At 39.6% G+C, this 18272-nt stretch overlaps 1 protein-coding gene across 3 annotated transcripts; it reads right to left on the reverse strand.

Annotated features, from left to right (window-relative positions):
* Positions 1-9400: 9400 nt before the first annotated feature.
* LOC106624424 (uncharacterized) lies at positions 9401-18170 on the reverse strand. Of its 3 annotated transcripts, XM_070113109.1 has the most exons (9): positions 16599-18170; positions 16465-16548; positions 16182-16324; positions 15906-16117; positions 10414-10535; positions 10227-10347; positions 10135-10158; positions 10018-10080; positions 9401-9847 (listed from the first exon to the last, which is right to left on the reverse strand). In XM_070113109.1, exons 1-3 carry the CDS (start codon positions 17788-17790, stop codon positions 16317-16319), a joined length of 1284 nt encoding a protein of 427 aa, XP_069969210.1. In that variant the 5' UTR covers positions 17791-18170; the 3' UTR covers positions 9401-9847; positions 10018-10080; positions 10135-10158; positions 10227-10347; positions 10414-10535; positions 15906-16117; positions 16182-16316. The 3 variants fall into 3 exon arrangements, with proteins under 3 accessions (XP_069969210.1, XP_069969209.1, XP_036214324.1); XM_070113108.1 differs by having other exon boundaries at positions 16182-16548; XM_036358431.2 differs by lacking the exons at positions 10018-10080; positions 10135-10158; positions 10227-10347; positions 10414-10535 and having other exon boundaries at positions 16182-16548.
* Between the last annotated feature and the right edge of the window lie 102 nt (positions 18171-18272).

Genomic DNA, 18272 nt, shown 5'->3' on the forward strand with positions numbered 1-18272 from the left:
TGTTCCTATTCCTGTGCTCCAGCTGGCTACTTCCTTGTGCTGTTAGTTTATCCGCGCTTTCTGTTTAAAAATTCGCGCCGTTCACTTTGTCACTGTTTTTTTTTTTTAATCCATAGGGCCGCTCACTATGGCTCGAAGGACCATGATTATTTGCTTAACAAATTTATCGGGAAGCACATACCTTTCCCACTCTATTCAAATTTTAAAAATAAAAGTTTCCGTTGAACTTAGTATTTTGACCATTTCGGTTAAAGCACAAGTTTATTTAAAATTATAGCAACAATGTTTATGCAAAGTAACAATATGATGTAGACGAGGGGAGCGTTGAGAATCCAATTCCGCGAAACGACTTTCGGATGATGGCGATCAAAATCAGGAGGTATCGGTGTCCAACAGTTGTCAACGAACAGTTGCGCGTAAGATCGCTACCTTGTCGAATCAGGTGTATATGCGAATGTTGATGTGGCGCTCAGGCCCGTAGACGAAAGCGAATGTAAAGATGGTATGTTGTGTTGTCCTGTGTGGTGTCATCTGGTGTGGTGTATTGGGGTGTAGTGGGCATTATTAGGGGGCGCCAGTTTTTCCCAAGGTGAGTGGTGTGCTTGGAGGAGGGAGTTTAACTCATTTAAACAGTGTTATATGGGATATAGGCGTGGTTGTAATCCGATTTCACCCATTTTCGCACTATATCTTACAAATATAAGAGGAATATTATGTACCAAATTTGAAATTTGAAATCGGTTAAGTAGAGCAAAATGTATTAGTTTTCACCTAAAAGTGGGCGGTGCCACGCCCATTGTCTAATTTTGAACGCGGTTCCTATAAAATCATCTCATCTATGCGTGTGTTAAAATTTAATGACTCTGGCGTGTTTAGTGCTTGATTTATCGCGCTTTTAGTAGTTTTTAACAGTACCGTTATATGGGGAGTGGGCGGGGTTGCCACTCGATTTCCTCCATTTTCATACCATGGATAAAGGTGCTAAAAAAAATTTCTTCTCAGTGAATTTTGTTATTATAGCTTTAGCGGTTTAGGAGATATACATATTGAACCTCTTAGGAGGCGGAACCACGACCAATTGAAAAAAAAATTTACACTACATGTGCATCTCTCCAATATGAACCTGTGTGCCAAATACCAGCCTTGTTTCTTATTGTGGAGCTTAGTTATGACAATTTATTTGTTTTTGATTAATGGCGTTTTGTGGGCGTGGCAGTAGTCCGATTACGCCCATCTGCAATACCAACCGTCTTACGGTACCAAGAAACATGTGTACCAAGTTTCATATAGATATCTCAATTTTTACTCAAGTTACAGCTTACACAGACAGCCAACCGGATTTCAACTCGTCTTTTCATCCTGATCATTTATATATATATATAACCCTATATCTAACTCAATTAGTTTTAGGTGATACAAACAAGCGTTAGGTGAACAAAACTATTATACTCTGTAGCTACAGGTTGCGAGAGTGCAAGTACCTATAACAAAGCACAGTGCAGTGGTGGAAAAATATCCATACTCGTATATAAGGTTGTCAAATATCTCCCTTCCGCTTTTTTGCTCTTCATTGCGTTAGTGAACTCCATGTTTATACGTCTATAACTGTTGAACGCAATATCCAAATTAATCATGCATAGCGTTGTTTTGTAGGTTATGTCAAGACCTTTCAAATTATGTATAGTGTTGCCAGATACGAGCTCTGTAGCGCTTTGTACATAGCCGCGAAATTCAAAAGACAACCTTATATATACATACGGTTGTGAGAAATTTTTTTTGTTTAAACCCTTTTGTGTTTGTTGTTGTCTTTACCAGTCCTTTTCTCACAAAGAAGCTGTATTTGTCGGAACGCCCGATATCGCGCCCGTTTGTTCTTATTTATGTTTTGTGCTTAGGTTTCGCTCCCGGTTGTGAGAAATTTTTTTTGTTTAAACCCTTTTGTGTTTGTTGTTGTCTTTACCTGTCCTTTTCTCACAATGAAGCTGCATTTGTCAAAACGGCCGATATCGCGCCCGTTTGTTCTTATTTATGTTTTGTGCTTAGGTTTCGCGCTCGGTTGTGAGAAATTTTTTTTGTTTAAACCCTTTTGTGTTTGTTGTTGTCTTTATGTTTGGGCTATACGCACTTTTCTTTATATAATATATAATAGTTATATACATACTACTTTTTCTTTATATAGTTATATACATACTTTCGCAAGTAAATATTTATCTAATCCGAAAAAAACTTTTATATACGTAAAAGAGTATTCGGTATTAATTATCATTTATCGCTGCGCTTACACTGAGAAAATTTTAATCAACTTTGACACATATAGTAATAAATATCATAACAAAAATGTTTAATGACGACAAAAATCAAACAACACCTGCGGGAGGTACACGCTCAAAACAGGTTGCCAAATTCATTTCTGAGAGCGACATATTCATACGATACTGCACTCGATTTTCATCCTCACCGATTCAAGACAACTCTGAATCCTTATCTTCTATCTATCTATATATAATATAAAAAAATAAAACCCGTTTCCCGTTGTCATGCCATAACTTGAGAACGGCTAGACCGATTTGGCTGTTTATTTTTTTTTTTGTAGTTTTCTAATACTCTGTAGAAGGTTCTTACGGAAAAAAATATTAAGAAAATGTTTCAAAAAGATTGAAAAAATACATTTAATTTTGCATATTTAAAAAAAATCGCGTAACGAATATCATCGTCATTCACAGCCATAGACTATATTGAAAGAGCATCGTTTGTTCGGAAATGTGGTTACTTAATTAAATTCTATCACCTTCTCAGTTATGGTGAAACCAGGGAAATAGGGATTCATTTTTATATGGAGGATATTATAGATTCCAGTTTAAATTGAATAGGTACTCTTACCTAAGATAGGACAACTGTCACTACAAAATAAAGTAGTGCATCAAAGCTACGCTATGGCGGTACGAAGTTCGCCGGGTCAGCTAGTTAGAAATAAAACTGCAAAATCTTAAAAATTTTTGGACTCGTCTCCAAGCGGCTCATGACACCATAACAGATGAGTCATCAGATCTACGGCAAAATTTTAAAACCTCGGCTTTCGTCAAGTATGAAAACTGCTTAGACCAGTACGAACCTACGAAAGCTATGATCTCCGATCAGTTAAAGCTAATAAAAGCTACAAAACTAAAGGTCAAGCAGGCGCAATAGTAAAACAGTTCGCACTAAATGTCGACAATTCTAATTTGGCTTGGGAAGCTCTAAAAGCAAGATATGAAAATGAAAGAATATTGGTCGATAAACAAGTAATGACACTAATAAACTTGCTTAAATTTCAAAAAGAAACAAGGGACGAATTTATCAAACGTCAATCCACGGTTTCAAATTGTTTGTCGGCTCTATCGACACAGAACATTTCCGTGACAGCTGGGACCCACTGGTAAACATATGCACCGCCGCATTACCAGGAAAATCGTTACTTTTGTGGGAGCAATCGCTCTCATCTCAAAAAAACTGCCCAACGTGGCAACAAATGAAAGATTTTTTAACTACCCAGTACGAAATCGCTCAAAGGGTAGATAAAAACTAATTAAAACAAAAATTGATCAACACAACCTAAAAAAAAAGCTTCAATAGACCCCAAGCTAGTAGCAAAAACAAATTAAACAGAAGCTTTTTCAAAACGGAATCGTTCACATCCGAACAGAAAACATACGTCATGCGAACTATGCACAAGAGGGCATAAATTACAATCTTGCGAGAAGTTCAAAAACTTAAAAGTTAACGAACGAAATAATTATGTCAAATCAAAAAGACTTTGTACAAATTGTTTGTCAAATACGCATGCTTATCAAAATTGTAAAAGCAAATTAAAAAATATTGTCACAAAAGACGCCACACAATGCTTTGCTGAGCTAGAAATAACTATCAGAAAGCATCCAGATTTGCTGAACACCTTGAAACGATTTTTCAACCCAACACGATGGATGACACTACACTGTTACCAAACATTATTGCACAAGTAAAGATGGAAATACCACGGGTCACTCTAGCTGAAATCAAAAGAGAAATTAAAAATACCATGAACCCTAAAAAAGCTCCTGGTTTCGACCTGATCACCGGCCAGATACTTAGATAACTACCAAGGAAAGCATTACTTAAAATAACCAATCTGATTAATGCATCATTCAGACTACAATATGTACCGTCATTAGTGGCTGAAGTTATTATGATACCCAAACCTGGAAAGCCACCCCATGAAACCACATCATACCGACCAATTTCTCTGCTTCCGGTTATGTCCAAACTGTTTGAAAAACTTTTATTGAAAAGATTAAAACCAATAATTGATGAGAAAAATCTTATTCCAAATCATCAATTTGGTTTTCGGAATCAACACTTTACGATTGATCATGTTCATCGAATAACTGATACAATTGAAAAAACATTAGAAGAAATAAAGTGTGCTCAGCAATATTCCTTGATGTAGCACAAGCTTTCGATAAAGTTTGGCCTGCAGGATTGAACTATAAACTTAAAATGTTTCTTCCAACACAATTCTCGAAAATTCTGAAATCATATATATCAGAACGCTATTTCAGAATCAAACAAGAGGACGCTTTTTCTGCCCTAAAAAAAATCTAAGCGGGAGTTCCGCAAGGTAGTGTATTGGGACCAGTTCTTTATCTCTTATATACTAGTGACCTACCAAAATTTAACGAAAATATTGTTGCTACATTTGCTGATGATACTGCAATTTTAGCCGTAGGCGACAATAATATTGAGTCAACAGAAAAATTACAAAAAGCCATTGCAGAAGTACAACGCTGGACAACTACTTGGCGCATTAAGCTAAATGAAACCAAATCAGTGCATATAGATTTCACCAATAAACGTATACAGCACAAACCAATATATATGAACCAAAAAATAGTTCCGTATGAGAATACAGCAAAATATCTTGGTATGACCCTTGATACTAAACTCAGGTGGAAATCACATGTCAAAAAAAAAAAAGAAGAATTAAAACTTAAGTACAGAAAAATGTACTGGCTATTAGGCAGATATTCTGCCTTGTCAATATACAACAAGCTACTCTTGTATCAACAAGTCCTTAAACCGATCTGGACTTATGGTATTCAACTCTGGGGCTGTACCAGTCAAAGCAACAGATTAATTATCCAAAGATTTCAAAACAAATTACTTCGTGGTATTGTTAATGCACCCTGGTACATTCATAATGACAACTTGCATATGGATCGGAATGTAGAAACTGTTGATACCGTCATCAAAAAGTATGCTCAAAGTCATGCACAACGACTTCAACAACATATCAACATTGAGGCTCTTCAGCTCCCTTATAATGATGGCCTTACCAGAAGATTAAAGCGAGTAAAACCTTTCGAACTTGTGTAAAAAAAAAAAAAAAAAAAATTAACTATAAAATAAAATAATCATTGTTCAGGTCTCACTAAAATAGTGACTATAATACATACATATGTATAAGTTTAACATCTGAAATGAATATCATAGGATAAGCATTTTGTAATTTTAAAACCGTATAAATTTAAGTCAGAAACAAATAGTTTATTAGTATTAATTTACTAGATTGCTATAAAATAAATTCCCCAAAGGGGTGTTTTTACAAAATAAAAAAAAAATATAAAAAAAAACCAGATTAGTGGTAACAACAACTCCCAAAAACCAAAATCACGAAAATTGCCAAAAATCATAATTAAAAACTCAAACGTTATACAGCAAAAATCAAAGAAGAGTACTACTACCCGCAGCAGTTGTCTCGATCGAACATCGAGGAGAACTGTTTAAGCTTAGGGTCGATGGCCATAAAGGTACTTATGCAAATGTTTGATGCACTTCACCAATGCCAGTAATTACCTCCGAGTTACACAATTATTTCTATCTGGCTTGCTTATTGTCTGGCTGTAATATGCAACTACTTTCTCATGCCTAGCAATGGTTTATAATAAAAGCTGATCCTGAGACCGGGTGTGCTAACATTGGCGCAGTACTTAACCGTTTCTTCAGAGTTTGGAAAGCCACTTCCTTTTCTTTATTCCAATCAAAACTCTGTTATTTTTTGTGAGTTCATGGAGGCTACTAGCTACGCTGGCAAAATTTGGAACGAATCCTCAAAAATAAGTACAAAGTCCAAAGAAACTCCGTAATTCATGTAAGTTTTTAGGAGTGGGCCAGTCTTTTACTGCCTCTATCTTTTCTTTAGCTGTGAAAATGCGCTCCGTTGTCACTTTATGTCGTAAGTACCTTACTTCCTTTTTGAAAAGGGAACACTTCCTCGGGCTCAGCTTTAGACCAGCGCTAGCTATCTGTTGGAAAATCTCTTCCAAGTTCTTAAGGTGTTCATCGAAGTTTTTTCCCAACACGATGATATCGTTTGGTATACCAAACAGGTCTTCCAGTGCAATTCTTTTTATACCGGCTCCATAAGTGTCTCAAAAATAGCTGGAACATTACATAATTCAAAGGGCATTACGATAAATTGCCAACGCTGAAAGCCGTCTTTTCTTTGTCTTCTTCGTTTACCTCCACTTGCCTGTAACTACTTTTCAAATCAACAACAGACACCATTTATCAGACCCAGTAACTATCTTTCTTCGTTACATCATTCAACCTTCTATAGTTCACACAAAGTCTCATGTTGCCATCTTTCTTCTTCACAAGTACTATATGTGAACTCCATGGACTCGCTGGTAGTTCGTTTACTCCGCTTTCGCTCATTTCACGTATGGTCTGACTTACAACTTCACGTTTTGCTAATGGAACGCTTCGAGGAGCCTGGCGGATTGGTCTTGCATCACCTGTGTTAATAAAATGTTTCACAACTTTCGTTTTTCCTGGAATCGTCTTTATCAAATATAGATGAGTACCTCAGAAGAAGTTGTTTAGCCTTATTTTGATGGTTTCTCTCTAGTTCCTCGATCCTCGATATCGCTCGAGATGCCCTAATATAGTTCCTTTGGAGAGTTTGATTGGTAACTAGCACACATTAAGTACTCTTACTGGAACACGTTTAATTTGTCTTGTCATAGCCAGGTTTTTGCCTATAAGTAAGTTTGGTTTAGATTCCTTTGTGACCTCAATAATCCACAACTTGTTTGGCCCATAGTCTTCATCTATTTCTTCCCAAATAACTGCTTCTGATTTTGATGGAATCTGCTGGCTCTCTGTTCGGCTGGCTCGCTTTAGTTTAACGATTGGTTGAATTTGACATTGCTTGATCTTCCTCAGCTTTGCGTTTACGTCCAACTGAATTGGACTGGTTACAGTTGTGTGCAATATTACCACACCATCATTTTTCATATGCATTTCTGTAGATTTTTCTAGTATTTTCTGCAATTTTCCTTTAGCTTTTTCAAGTAATTGGTTCACTCAGATGTGATATTCTATTTCTACTTGATGAGCTTTGAATGTTCGATTGCTACGCAGAGATGCAGTTTCACGTGTCAAAGCATACGAAACGGTTTCCGAAAAATTCAGTTTTAGACATGTTAACGCAGGGAAATGTGTAGTCTCGCATTGTCTCGCATTCCAGTAACGAAGGTATGAATTTTCGTGTCTTCGATGAATTCCACGGATTCATGTGCATAAGCTAAGTGAGCGAACCTCCCAATCTCTGCAGAGACTCATTGGCTCTCTGGGGCGGATTTTACAACTCGATTTGGAAGATCTGCTTCCTGTGCCTACTACCATACCATCTTTCTAATGCACCCATTAACGTTTCATAACTACTCGACTCGAAGTTTGGAAGTTTTGCCGTCTTTTCGAATTGAAGGTCAAAAAGATGGAACGGAACTGCGTTATCACAGGATGGAGGTTTTACCGTGTCAGAAGCTGACAACAAAGCTGGCCGATTTAATTGTAGCTCGCTGAGACGATCTTTCAATTCATCCACTTCAGTTTTAATTGTATCCCGCTCTTCCGAAATCTGCGAGGACACTTCTGGTATTTTTAAGATCACTTTCGATTACCGTGTATCCTGCCCTTTCAACTGTGAGGACACCTGTGCTGAAATACGTACATCTTGCGCTGCGGATTGCTCTTCCTTCTGCGTTAACAATCACGTTTTTAACTGCGACATTTGTAGGGTCATACGTGCTTCCTGCTCTTTAAATGATGTCGATATTTGCGTTGACATTTGTGTTAACGACTCCTTTGACATCTGGGACATTTGCGCTGACATCTGCGACATTGCAGTCAAAATCGTATGATGAGCACGTCTCATCCTTTTCTTTTATCTTCATGGTCTCTTCCTCTAATTTCAATTGAAAAACATATTCTTCAACATCAATGTTTTCCGCCTCCATGCGCTCTCGCAACCGTGATTGTAATTCAGTTTTTACTCCATTTGTCGCCAAACCACGTTGCTTCCACTTCTTTTTTAATTGTGGAATCTTTAAATCGTTAAACTTGGCCATTTTAAAATAATTATATCCTTGGAAGTTTATTTGGCAATTCCACTTCTGACACCAATTGTAACGGATTTCTCGTTAAATTATTTCCTTGTAACTCCTACTTGAGTTCGATCACTGGATTGTTAAATAAAAGTCGCAATGTAATGGTTATACACTTATCTTCATATCTAATTCCAACAATTTAACACTTATTACTCGTTATTCGAGTTTACAACTTAATGCTTATAGCTCAATTGTACTTTACACGGCCATACGCTAATTAGCACTGTACTTGCTACACGGTCCGGCAACCCTTATATATTGTAATATATTTGTTCGCATCTACGAAGTTTGCTATCGAGTTGGTTCTAGCAGTTTGTCGTCGATTCTGATTTGTTTTGGCGTTCGTGGTCGTCACAATATTATATTTTAAAAATAAATGCATGCAAGTTTGTTCACAATTATAAAAGTTGGGGGCTACAGTATTTAAAATGCTACTAAACATAGGCTGCTTTCGTAAACGCAATATGCAAACCATACGTGCAATGCACAATATTCGTAAACGCCATTGCATTAATTCGGCATATTTTAGTATAAAATTCATGAATGCCTGACAACCGTATTTCAAGCGCACAAGCTGTCAAAATTTGTATGCATTGCATTCAAAATGGAATGTTCGCCGATGAAGTAAATAATTTATATAAAAAGATATTTTAAAATTTAATTGTTATTTTTATTTATTTTTTTTTTTATTTCATCTTCATTTTGTTTATTATTACTAATTTATATTATTATTAGGACAATGCACAGGGTATTCATAATCGTCAATTAAATGCATTGCATATTTTGGCATAGCAGGGTTGTAGTGCATAAATAATTTGCATGGCGTGGGCATATGTTTTAAAAATGCTTTGCATATTGCGTTTACGAAAACAGCCATAGATATGTTATCTACGGTGCTTACCATGGCTTTCATGTTAACAAAAATTAAGAAATTTAAATCTCTCAAATGTTTTATTGGATAATTTGACAGTTGGTAGATCTTGAAACTTCATACCTATTTATGAGACGACGTTGAATATAACCGATTTCACCAGTTTTTACAGCAGTATTGATAAGGCCTTCACGACCACCCATAGCGTCAAAGTAGAACTCCTAAGGTGTTAAGTCGGCAAGATATAAATTCTCCACGAAGTCACGAGACTCAGGACCGTAATCATCTTTAATTAAATGCGGTAATGTACGCATAAGGAAACCTGGTGACCCACACAAGCCTGTGAATTAGTTATATTAATAATTTTTTATATAGTCATCAGGCCAACATTATTATCCGGATTCGAAAGAATCACTTTTGTGATTCAAACCAAGTTAATGTCATCATTTTGAACGTTCAAAGGTCGGGGAAGTAATCATCATTTCTCTGATTATCACTATTTTCGAAACTAAAAAGATAAAAAAGAAAGCAATAAAAATGCTTTGTAATACATACTATTATTTATATTACGTAGGTACATAAAGCCGCATTCAAAAGTTTACATTGGTAACATTGGTAGTAAGGAAAGCTTTAACAAATATGTTAAATTAAGTAAAAGCCTAAGTAAAAAGGCATTACCTTTTTGTTTGAAGATATTTAAAAAAATTTTATTTGTACAGCCACGCACATCAGAATATCTATCTGCAATTATATTTCTAGAGAATTGATAGAAACAACACAAATTCAATTAATTACGTTCTTTATAAATTCCTTTTGATGCTAAAAAATATTATAAAATAATATTATATACGTGCGTATTTAAAAACCAAATGACACAAAGCGCTTACCTGAGAAATGTGTTCCAAATAATGCCGGCCAATGTTGATTAAAAATGATACAGCTTTATGTGGGTCTCTTTCTTACGCATTCAATGTTGCTACTCTTACAACAGAATTTTCTATTTAAAAACTGTTAGTTTTAAATATGTAAAGGTGTAAACGTGAAATTTTACAATAGTGGTAGTGAATTGGTTACCTCCGTCTTGTAGAGTACCATACTAGACGAAAACCCAAAAATTCGTCTAGATCCACTTGATATGTCTTTGGCCTAAATTTTCCGATCTCTTGAAATATATTCAGGAATGCCTATTACCTTATCTAGTTATTTTAATATAGATATTAAGAAAGAAACTTGAAAAAAGTATTTAATTTTGAAATTAAAAATTTTAGAGATGAAATGATATGTTGTGTAACCACTACGATCTCTGCATTTTTTACTAAGTACATTGAAAATTTAGACTAGTATACTTATTTTAAACATAGAATATTGGCTTCATTTATTAACTCTATCAAGGCGATGATGGACTTAGTGATGGAATAATTGAAATTCAAAAGAATTAAATTATTTTAATAAATATTATTCTTCGTTTTTAGCATGCAAATATCATCTGAATGATTGTATTTATATTTGTATTCTATACCTTAACACCCAACTGAAATAAAAATGTATACGTGGATATCTACTAAGGGTGTTTTTTTAGATTTATGGTTTTCAAGAAGATATAAAACGCATATTCCCTGAAATGTTTAACCAAGATATCATCATAACATCTACAACATAAGCTAAATCAATCAGATGTAAGTAAAAAGTTGTAAAATCTGATAATAATTATGCTCAAGAAAAATTGTGTTCAAAACCTTGCTGCTATTTTTATTACTATTACTACTACATTGACGTAGGCATCGCTTACGCGATCAAAGCTAAATCAACAATAGCGCGCAGTTCGTTTCTTCTTCTCGCAGTCTGGCGCCAATTGGAAATACCTTTCTGTCTGATCGTTCGAACGGAGTGGAAGTCTTCCCTTCCCCCTGCTTCCACCAGCCGGTATTGCATCGAACACCTGAGCTGAAGGGCTTTCATCCATTCATACATCATGGCATAACCAGAGTAGCAGCTGTATTTTGAATCGCTGAACAATATCAATGCCGTCGTATAACTCTCACAGTTCATCGTTCCATTGTCTGCAGTATTCGCCGTTGCCAATGTTTAAAAGACAATAAATCCGCAAAACCTTTCTCTCGAAATCTATCTATTGGAAAGGCTAGTGTCTTCTCATAGGATGTCGTCATCGATCACGCTTCTGCACCATATAGCAGGATAAGATTAATGAGCGACTTTTAGAGTTTGGTTTTGGAGAGAGGACTTTTCTTTTCAATTGCCTACTGGATTTGTTGATGCTGGTTTCAAGATAGACGAAATGTTCTACAAATTTAAAGCACTGACTGTTTGTTGGACGGTAAAAGGTATTTCCTCTTGTCCTCGTTGACCACCAGACCCATTTGCTTCGCTTCTTTGTCTAGTAACGGGAAAGTAGAACTAACGGAGCGGTTGTTAAGGCCAATAAAAACAATATCATTGACATACGGAAACAATTGTTAACCGTCTACCTTCAGTTTACATCGACATATAAGTTATGCAAGGATACCAAATTCAGACATAGCGGCATAGCTCGTTTTCATGCTGTCGAAAGCAGCTTTAAAATCAATGAAAAGGTGATGAGTATCGATTCTTTTCTCTCCAGTATTTATCAAGAAGTTTCACATGGTGGATTTACCATTCTAAAGCCAATCGGTTCGCTGTAGGTGGGCTTTCATCTTCCCCTCAATAGGATCTTATATGCGTTAGTGAAGAGGCTTATCCCACGATAATGACACAGAGACTATGGGGTCCCCGGGTATCATATTCTGCAAAGAAGCTAATTCATGCACCTTGACAGTTCTGCGCCGCTATATTTAGGCTATCTCCTCCCGTCGCTTTGTTATTTTTGAAGCGGGCAATTGCTATTCGTACTTCATCTAGGTGGGGTATTGGAATGTCTATTTCATTCTCTTTAATTGGGGCTTCGGGTTCACTATCTTGGTGTCACACTTTCACTGCCATTAAGTGGGTTAGTACACGTCACTATAAACTCTGAATGCTAAGGGCGTCGGTGACTTCTGTAAGTCGCGGCATTTTTTTTTTTAATTTTGTGCATTACCCTTGTAAGCCAACTTCTCAAGTTCTTCATTTTTTTTCGCTGTTTTTTCGTCTGCAAATGCTTTTCGCTTCCCTCTTTAGCTCTCGGAATCTACCCCACCCCGCACATTTTTTGATCGATCGCAACGTTGCTAGGTAGGCAGTCTGCTTTCTCTCCCCATTCATACATATAAGTTATATTTTTTATTATCTTTAAACTGTTCCTTTATTCGGTAGCGACGGTGTTGTCGACTACCACGAACTATTTAGGTAGGGTAGGTAGGTAGAGTGGCTGTCCAATGACGCACCTAGGCCTATAGGAGGCCCATTGTGATACCACCGGGACTAATGTTCCCTCACTCTATCGTCTCCTCCCTGAACCAACCTGTGCTCCTGATGAAGTTCATCAGTACAAATAATTTTATATTAGCAACTTCTGATACGTCGTCAAGGAATCCACGACCGATAGTTGCGATTCTTTTCCTATATAGAGCTTTACATTCGCATAGAAGATGCTTTACAGTCTCCTCTTCCTCTGCTTCCTGACAGCTTCTACAATAGTCGTTGTATGGTACACCTAGCCTACTTGCATGTCTGCCAATTAGGCAGTGACCTGTTAGTACTCCTATCAGAGTTCTTATATCACTCCTTTTAAATTTTAGTAGTCGGTTTGTGCGATTCACGCTCCATTCCTGCCACGTTAGTCTGCTGGTTGTGCAGGTTATTGATTGTCTCCACCGAGACTCAGCTATATTTATAGCATATTCGCCGATTAGGTGTTTGCAAGTTGCCAGAGGCATAAAGATACTCTCTTTTTCAGGGGTTAGTTGCAAAGTGGTGCCTGTTCTGGCTAGTTCATCTGCTTCGCAGTTACCAGGAATATCGCTATGTCCTGGAACCCATTGCAGGTTTATTGTGAAGTAGGATGTCAGATCCTCTAATAGATCAAGACAATCTTTCACTAGCTTGGATGAAACCATTGGAGACTTGAGTGATTTCAAGGCCGCTTGGCTATCCGTGTATATATATATGCTCCTTGTTGTGAGCACACTTTTTGTCAATACCACTAGGCTTTCTTTAATTGCTGTGATCTCCGCCTGGAAGACACTGCAGTGGTCTGGCAACCGGAAGGCGATTTTGGTGTTTAATGCTGCGCAAAAGACACCACCTCCCACTCTATGATCCAGTTTGGATCCATCCGTGTAGATGCTAATTTCTGTATTCCTGTCCACCTCGCCCCTTTTCCACTTCTCTCTTGTGGGGTAGGCAATATTGTGGACCGAATTTAGCTTCCGTTCTGTTGGATTACGGAAATCCGTGGTTTTGGGTAGAAACGGGAATATACTGAGTATCCTTGAATGCCCCTTGTCGCATGCGACTAGTTGGGAGGATTCCCTCAGTCTAAGAGCTGACTTTGCTGCCACTTGTTTACAGAACAGGTCTGTTGGCAGTAAGTGTAGAATGACGTTAAGAGCCTGACTTGGCGTTGTTCTAAGAGCTCCACTAATGCATATGCTGGCTGCTCTCTGTATGCTTTCCATACGCTTTACCGCGTATTTCTTTTCCATTACTGGCCACCATACCAATATACCGTATGTCATGATTGGTCTGACTACTGCTGTATAGAGCCAATAAGTTACCCGAGGTGTAAGTCCCCATTTGGGGCCCACCATCCTTTTACAGGTGTAGAGTGCTGTGGCTGCCTTCTTCACTCTAGCATCCAAGTTTTGTTTCCATGAGAGCTTCCTGTCTAAGATTAATCCCAGGTAGCTTGCCTTATCTCCAATTGTTAGTCTGCAACCATTTATTATTGGCGCCGTAACTTCTGGAGTAATATGTTTTCTGGTGAACAATACGATCTCTGTCTTACCAGCATTTAAATTTAATCCGCACGATACTGCCCAGCGATTTATATCGTCCAATATCGTTTGCATAAGGTCTGCGAGAGTATTCGGGAATTTGCCTCTGACCGATACTGCCACATCGTCAGCGTAGGCCACAACATGTACCCCCTTCTTCTCTAGATCCACCAGCAACTTATTCATTGTCAGGACCCAGAGAAGTGGGGATAACACGCCTCCTTGAGGCGTACCTCTTTGGACAGATCTGCACATCGTTGACGCTCCCATCGTTGAAATTATTGACCTGCTCAAGAGCATCTGTTCAATTAATTTCCTGAGAGGTTCAGAGATGTCCAGATCTTTAAGCGCACTCAGTATGGCTAGGCTGGATATTATTGAAGGCTCCTTCTATGTCTAAGAAGGCAAATAGAGTGTATTCTTTGGCTTCCAGAGATTTTTCAATCTCCGCCACCACAGAGCTTAGTGCTGTTTCTGTGGATTTTCCTTTAGAATACGCATGCTGTGAACCAGCCAACTTTTCCGGTTTCAGTTTGTTTCTAATATGTAATTCTATAAGTCTTTCCAGGATTTTTAGAAGGAAAGAGGAGAGGCTAATCGGCCTGAAGTCCTTTGGACTTGTATGCGAGCTTTTGCCTGCCTTTGGTATGTATATTACCTTGACTTCCCTCCAAAGTGTAGGGATATAGCTTAATTGCAGCACCCCTTTAAGGATGGCAATTAGCCAATTCATTATGTGATTCTGCGACTGCTGCAATTGAGCCGGGAATATACCGTCTGATCCCGGCGACTTGAAGGGCTTAAAGCTGTTTATTGCCCAGCGTACGTTGCTTTCTGACACTATGTTTATGAGAGTGGGGCTCATTTCTGCTCCACTGTCTTGAGTATATTCTGCAGTATGGCTTTCAGAGCTGCCTGGGAAGTGGGTATCCATTAGTAGCCTCAAGGACTCTTCACTGGATACCGTCCAACTTCGGTCTGGCTTCTGAAGATACCCGATACTATGCACCGTTTGTGCCATTATTTTCCTAAGTCGAGACGCTTCCGCCGTGTTCTCGATATCATTGCAAAACGATTTCCATGAATTTCTTTTTGCTTTCCTAACTTCCTTTTTGTATGACCTAAGGAGGTTGTAATAATAATCCCAGTCTGACTCGTCTTGGGAGTGCTTTGCTAAATTGAACTGCTTTCTGCATTCTTTCTGTAGCTTTTTAAGTTCTAGAGACCACCAGGGGGGCCTTATTCTACCCCTGCTTCGTGTTATTGGACAAGCCACTTCTAGTGCTTGCCGGCACGATTCCGTGAGTTGATTAACGAGGATATCTAGATCCTCCTTGCTATTGGGCTGAAACGGTAGAATCATAGGGATACGTTTCTCTAGCTCTTGCATGTGCACCTGCCAGTTCGTTCTCCTATGATTCCTGAAGTTAATGCCTTTATCGGCCCTTTCCTCTATTGTACATTCGATATATCGGTGATCCGAAAAGGAATGTTCTTCGAGAACCCTCCATTGGGTTACCCTGTCAATTAGTTCTTCCGACACAAGTGTGATATCCAGCACTTCTTGTCGGTTTCTTGTAATAAATGTTGGCGTGCTTCCCTTATTGCACACCAGTAACTTAGTACCTAGTAGGTAGTTAAAGAGACACTCACCTCTCTCGTTTACATCTGTGCTGCCCCAGATTGTGTGATGCGCATTTGAGTCGCATCCAAGTATCGTCATGCACTTGGATGCCTCGCTATCCCGTACCACCTCTTTTACTATCAGAGGTGGCACCAGCTCCTGCTCATACGGCATATAACAAGACACTAGCCGGTAACTGCTTGAGCCCGTTTCCCAGCTTACTGTTGCTGTGTCGTTGTTGCTGTAATTATGTAATATAAAAACATTAAGGTTTTTCTTTGCCATTATGCAGGCTCTGATTTTACCTTCACAGTTAGCCATCAGCAACTTATAGTTCGGCGCCCTCAGTCCGCAAATACGCCCCCCATTAAGCCATGGCTCCTGAATGAGGACGAATTCAGGCTGTTCCATTGCCACGCGGTTAATTAGGGCTGCTGAAGCTAGTTTGCTATGATGGAGATTAATTTGTAGAAGACGCATTAACAATTGTTATATCTGCGTCTTCCTGAGAGTCGCTTAAAAGCTCTTTCTCAGTATACAAGCTTGAGAGTCTGGCCGCAAGCTTAGACTCGGAAGAAGAACACTCACCTTGCTCCATGCTTTCCGCGTCGCTCGAGGACTCCATGGGATCTTCCTCTACTTCGCATATCTCTTTCCCCGATGCCAGATGGTCTGCAGCATCGGCGTCCGACTTGTAAGGCGTTATCCTTACTTTCGTGAACCTGCAGCATCGGCGTCCGACTTGTAAGGCGTTATCCTTACTTTCGTGAACCCGTAATTTATCTCCCCGCCACTCTTCGCCAGCGGTTCGATGGATTCTTTCGTTAAAAGCAGCAGAATCTGCATCGTGGCCCTTTTGGTCTCCACGCCAGATTCCGCTACGCTGTCCTCAAATGTCTTGACATACCTCCACCCTTCAGTGGGTAGGCTCGGGTTGCAGGCTCTTATGAGCTGCATAATTTGGTCCGGCTGAGTTGGTGTAGCCGGAATCCATACCCTTGCCCTTGGTCTGGATGGTATGTCCTTCTTGTCCACTGCTACCAATTTTGCCCCGGGGTATACCTCTCCCACCTTGGCTATAGCAGCTTTGTATAGTGCGACCGATCTTTCGTCGTCGCACGCAATCATTTTGATCTGGCCCTGGTACCAGCCGGCATCTGCGCATGACGGTGGCGGACCCGGATTGCTTAATAGCACTTCCAGCGCCACATTTGTCAGCGCAGCCTGCACCCATTTCCATTGGGCTCTGGGGATTCTTCCTTCGGGATCTCCCTCATCCAGAACGCCAATGACAATTCGGTTCCGGGCCACTTCTGCAAATGATTTTGCGGGCGTTACACCCTTGGTCTTCGGTCTCTTAGCTGACGGCTTTGCCTCTTCAGCTGACCTCTGTCGCTTGGCTGCCTTTACCGGCGGCTCCAACTTAAAGTTGGGTATGACTGCTCTCGCGCAGTCAATTGATGCTTGGAGCTCCTTCGTTAGCTCCTCTTTCGTTGGCGGCTTTAGCTCTACCAACCTTAGTAAGTATGCGGCGCGTCGTCTCTCCGCATATTTTGCCTTTGACGGGTCCTGCATGCTAAATGCAGGCCACTCCCTGGCAGATGCACTTCCGGCGGTAGACCTTTTGGCATCTCCTCTCTCCCCCTGCTTTTCAGCCGTGTTTTGGCCGCAGGGTTTGAGTTTGGCTGCCTCCAGCGCTACCACTTTCTGTGGGCCAGCTTTAGCTTCTGCCCCTTTACTAGTGCTTGCCTTGTCTTCTGGACCAAGCTTCGCTCCTGTCCTCTTCGTGTTAGTTGAGCTCGCTCCAAACGCTGCTCTTTTGTGGGAGCAACTCGCTCCCTCCGGCTTTTTTCTTGGAGATCCGGGCTCTCTCCGATTTTTTGTTTTCGTTTCTTTATTTTCATTTTGGTTCATTTTTGGTCCCACGAGTGTGGGGGAACGTATGTCGACTTGCGCATAGCCCCCGTTGCGCAAGCAAGGCTATCTTATTACGGAGGGCGCCAGGTATCCGTAAGCTCCGTTCGAGACTGGGCTATTTAAGGGCCCCCAGCCAGGTTGATCCTCGGCACGGGTCGCATGACACCTTGATCCAGCCCTTTACCCCCGACCATGGTAAGGCTCCTTATCTGTATGCTGTGCTATTGAGGAACATCGAACACACCGATAAGAAGTCTGACCTTAGCTAGATTCCTCACGTCTTCGGCCAGGGCGGACTGTTACCAGCCCGTCCCCGCTTGTGTCGTGAATCTGTGGTATCTATTTCCAGTCGGCACCCTCGGGGAGGGTTCAGTGGGGGATTCTTGCCAACCACGAACTATTTAAATAATAGTTATTTATTTACTATCACAACTTTTACTATAAGTAGTTTGAATATTTATGTGCGTTGTGATTGGTAG

Source organism: Bactrocera oleae, chromosome 2 (assembly GCF_042242935.1).
Source record: "Bactrocera oleae isolate idBacOlea1 chromosome 2, idBacOlea1, whole genome shotgun sequence".
Lineage (NCBI taxonomy): Eukaryota > Metazoa > Arthropoda > Insecta > Diptera > Tephritidae > Bactrocera > Bactrocera oleae.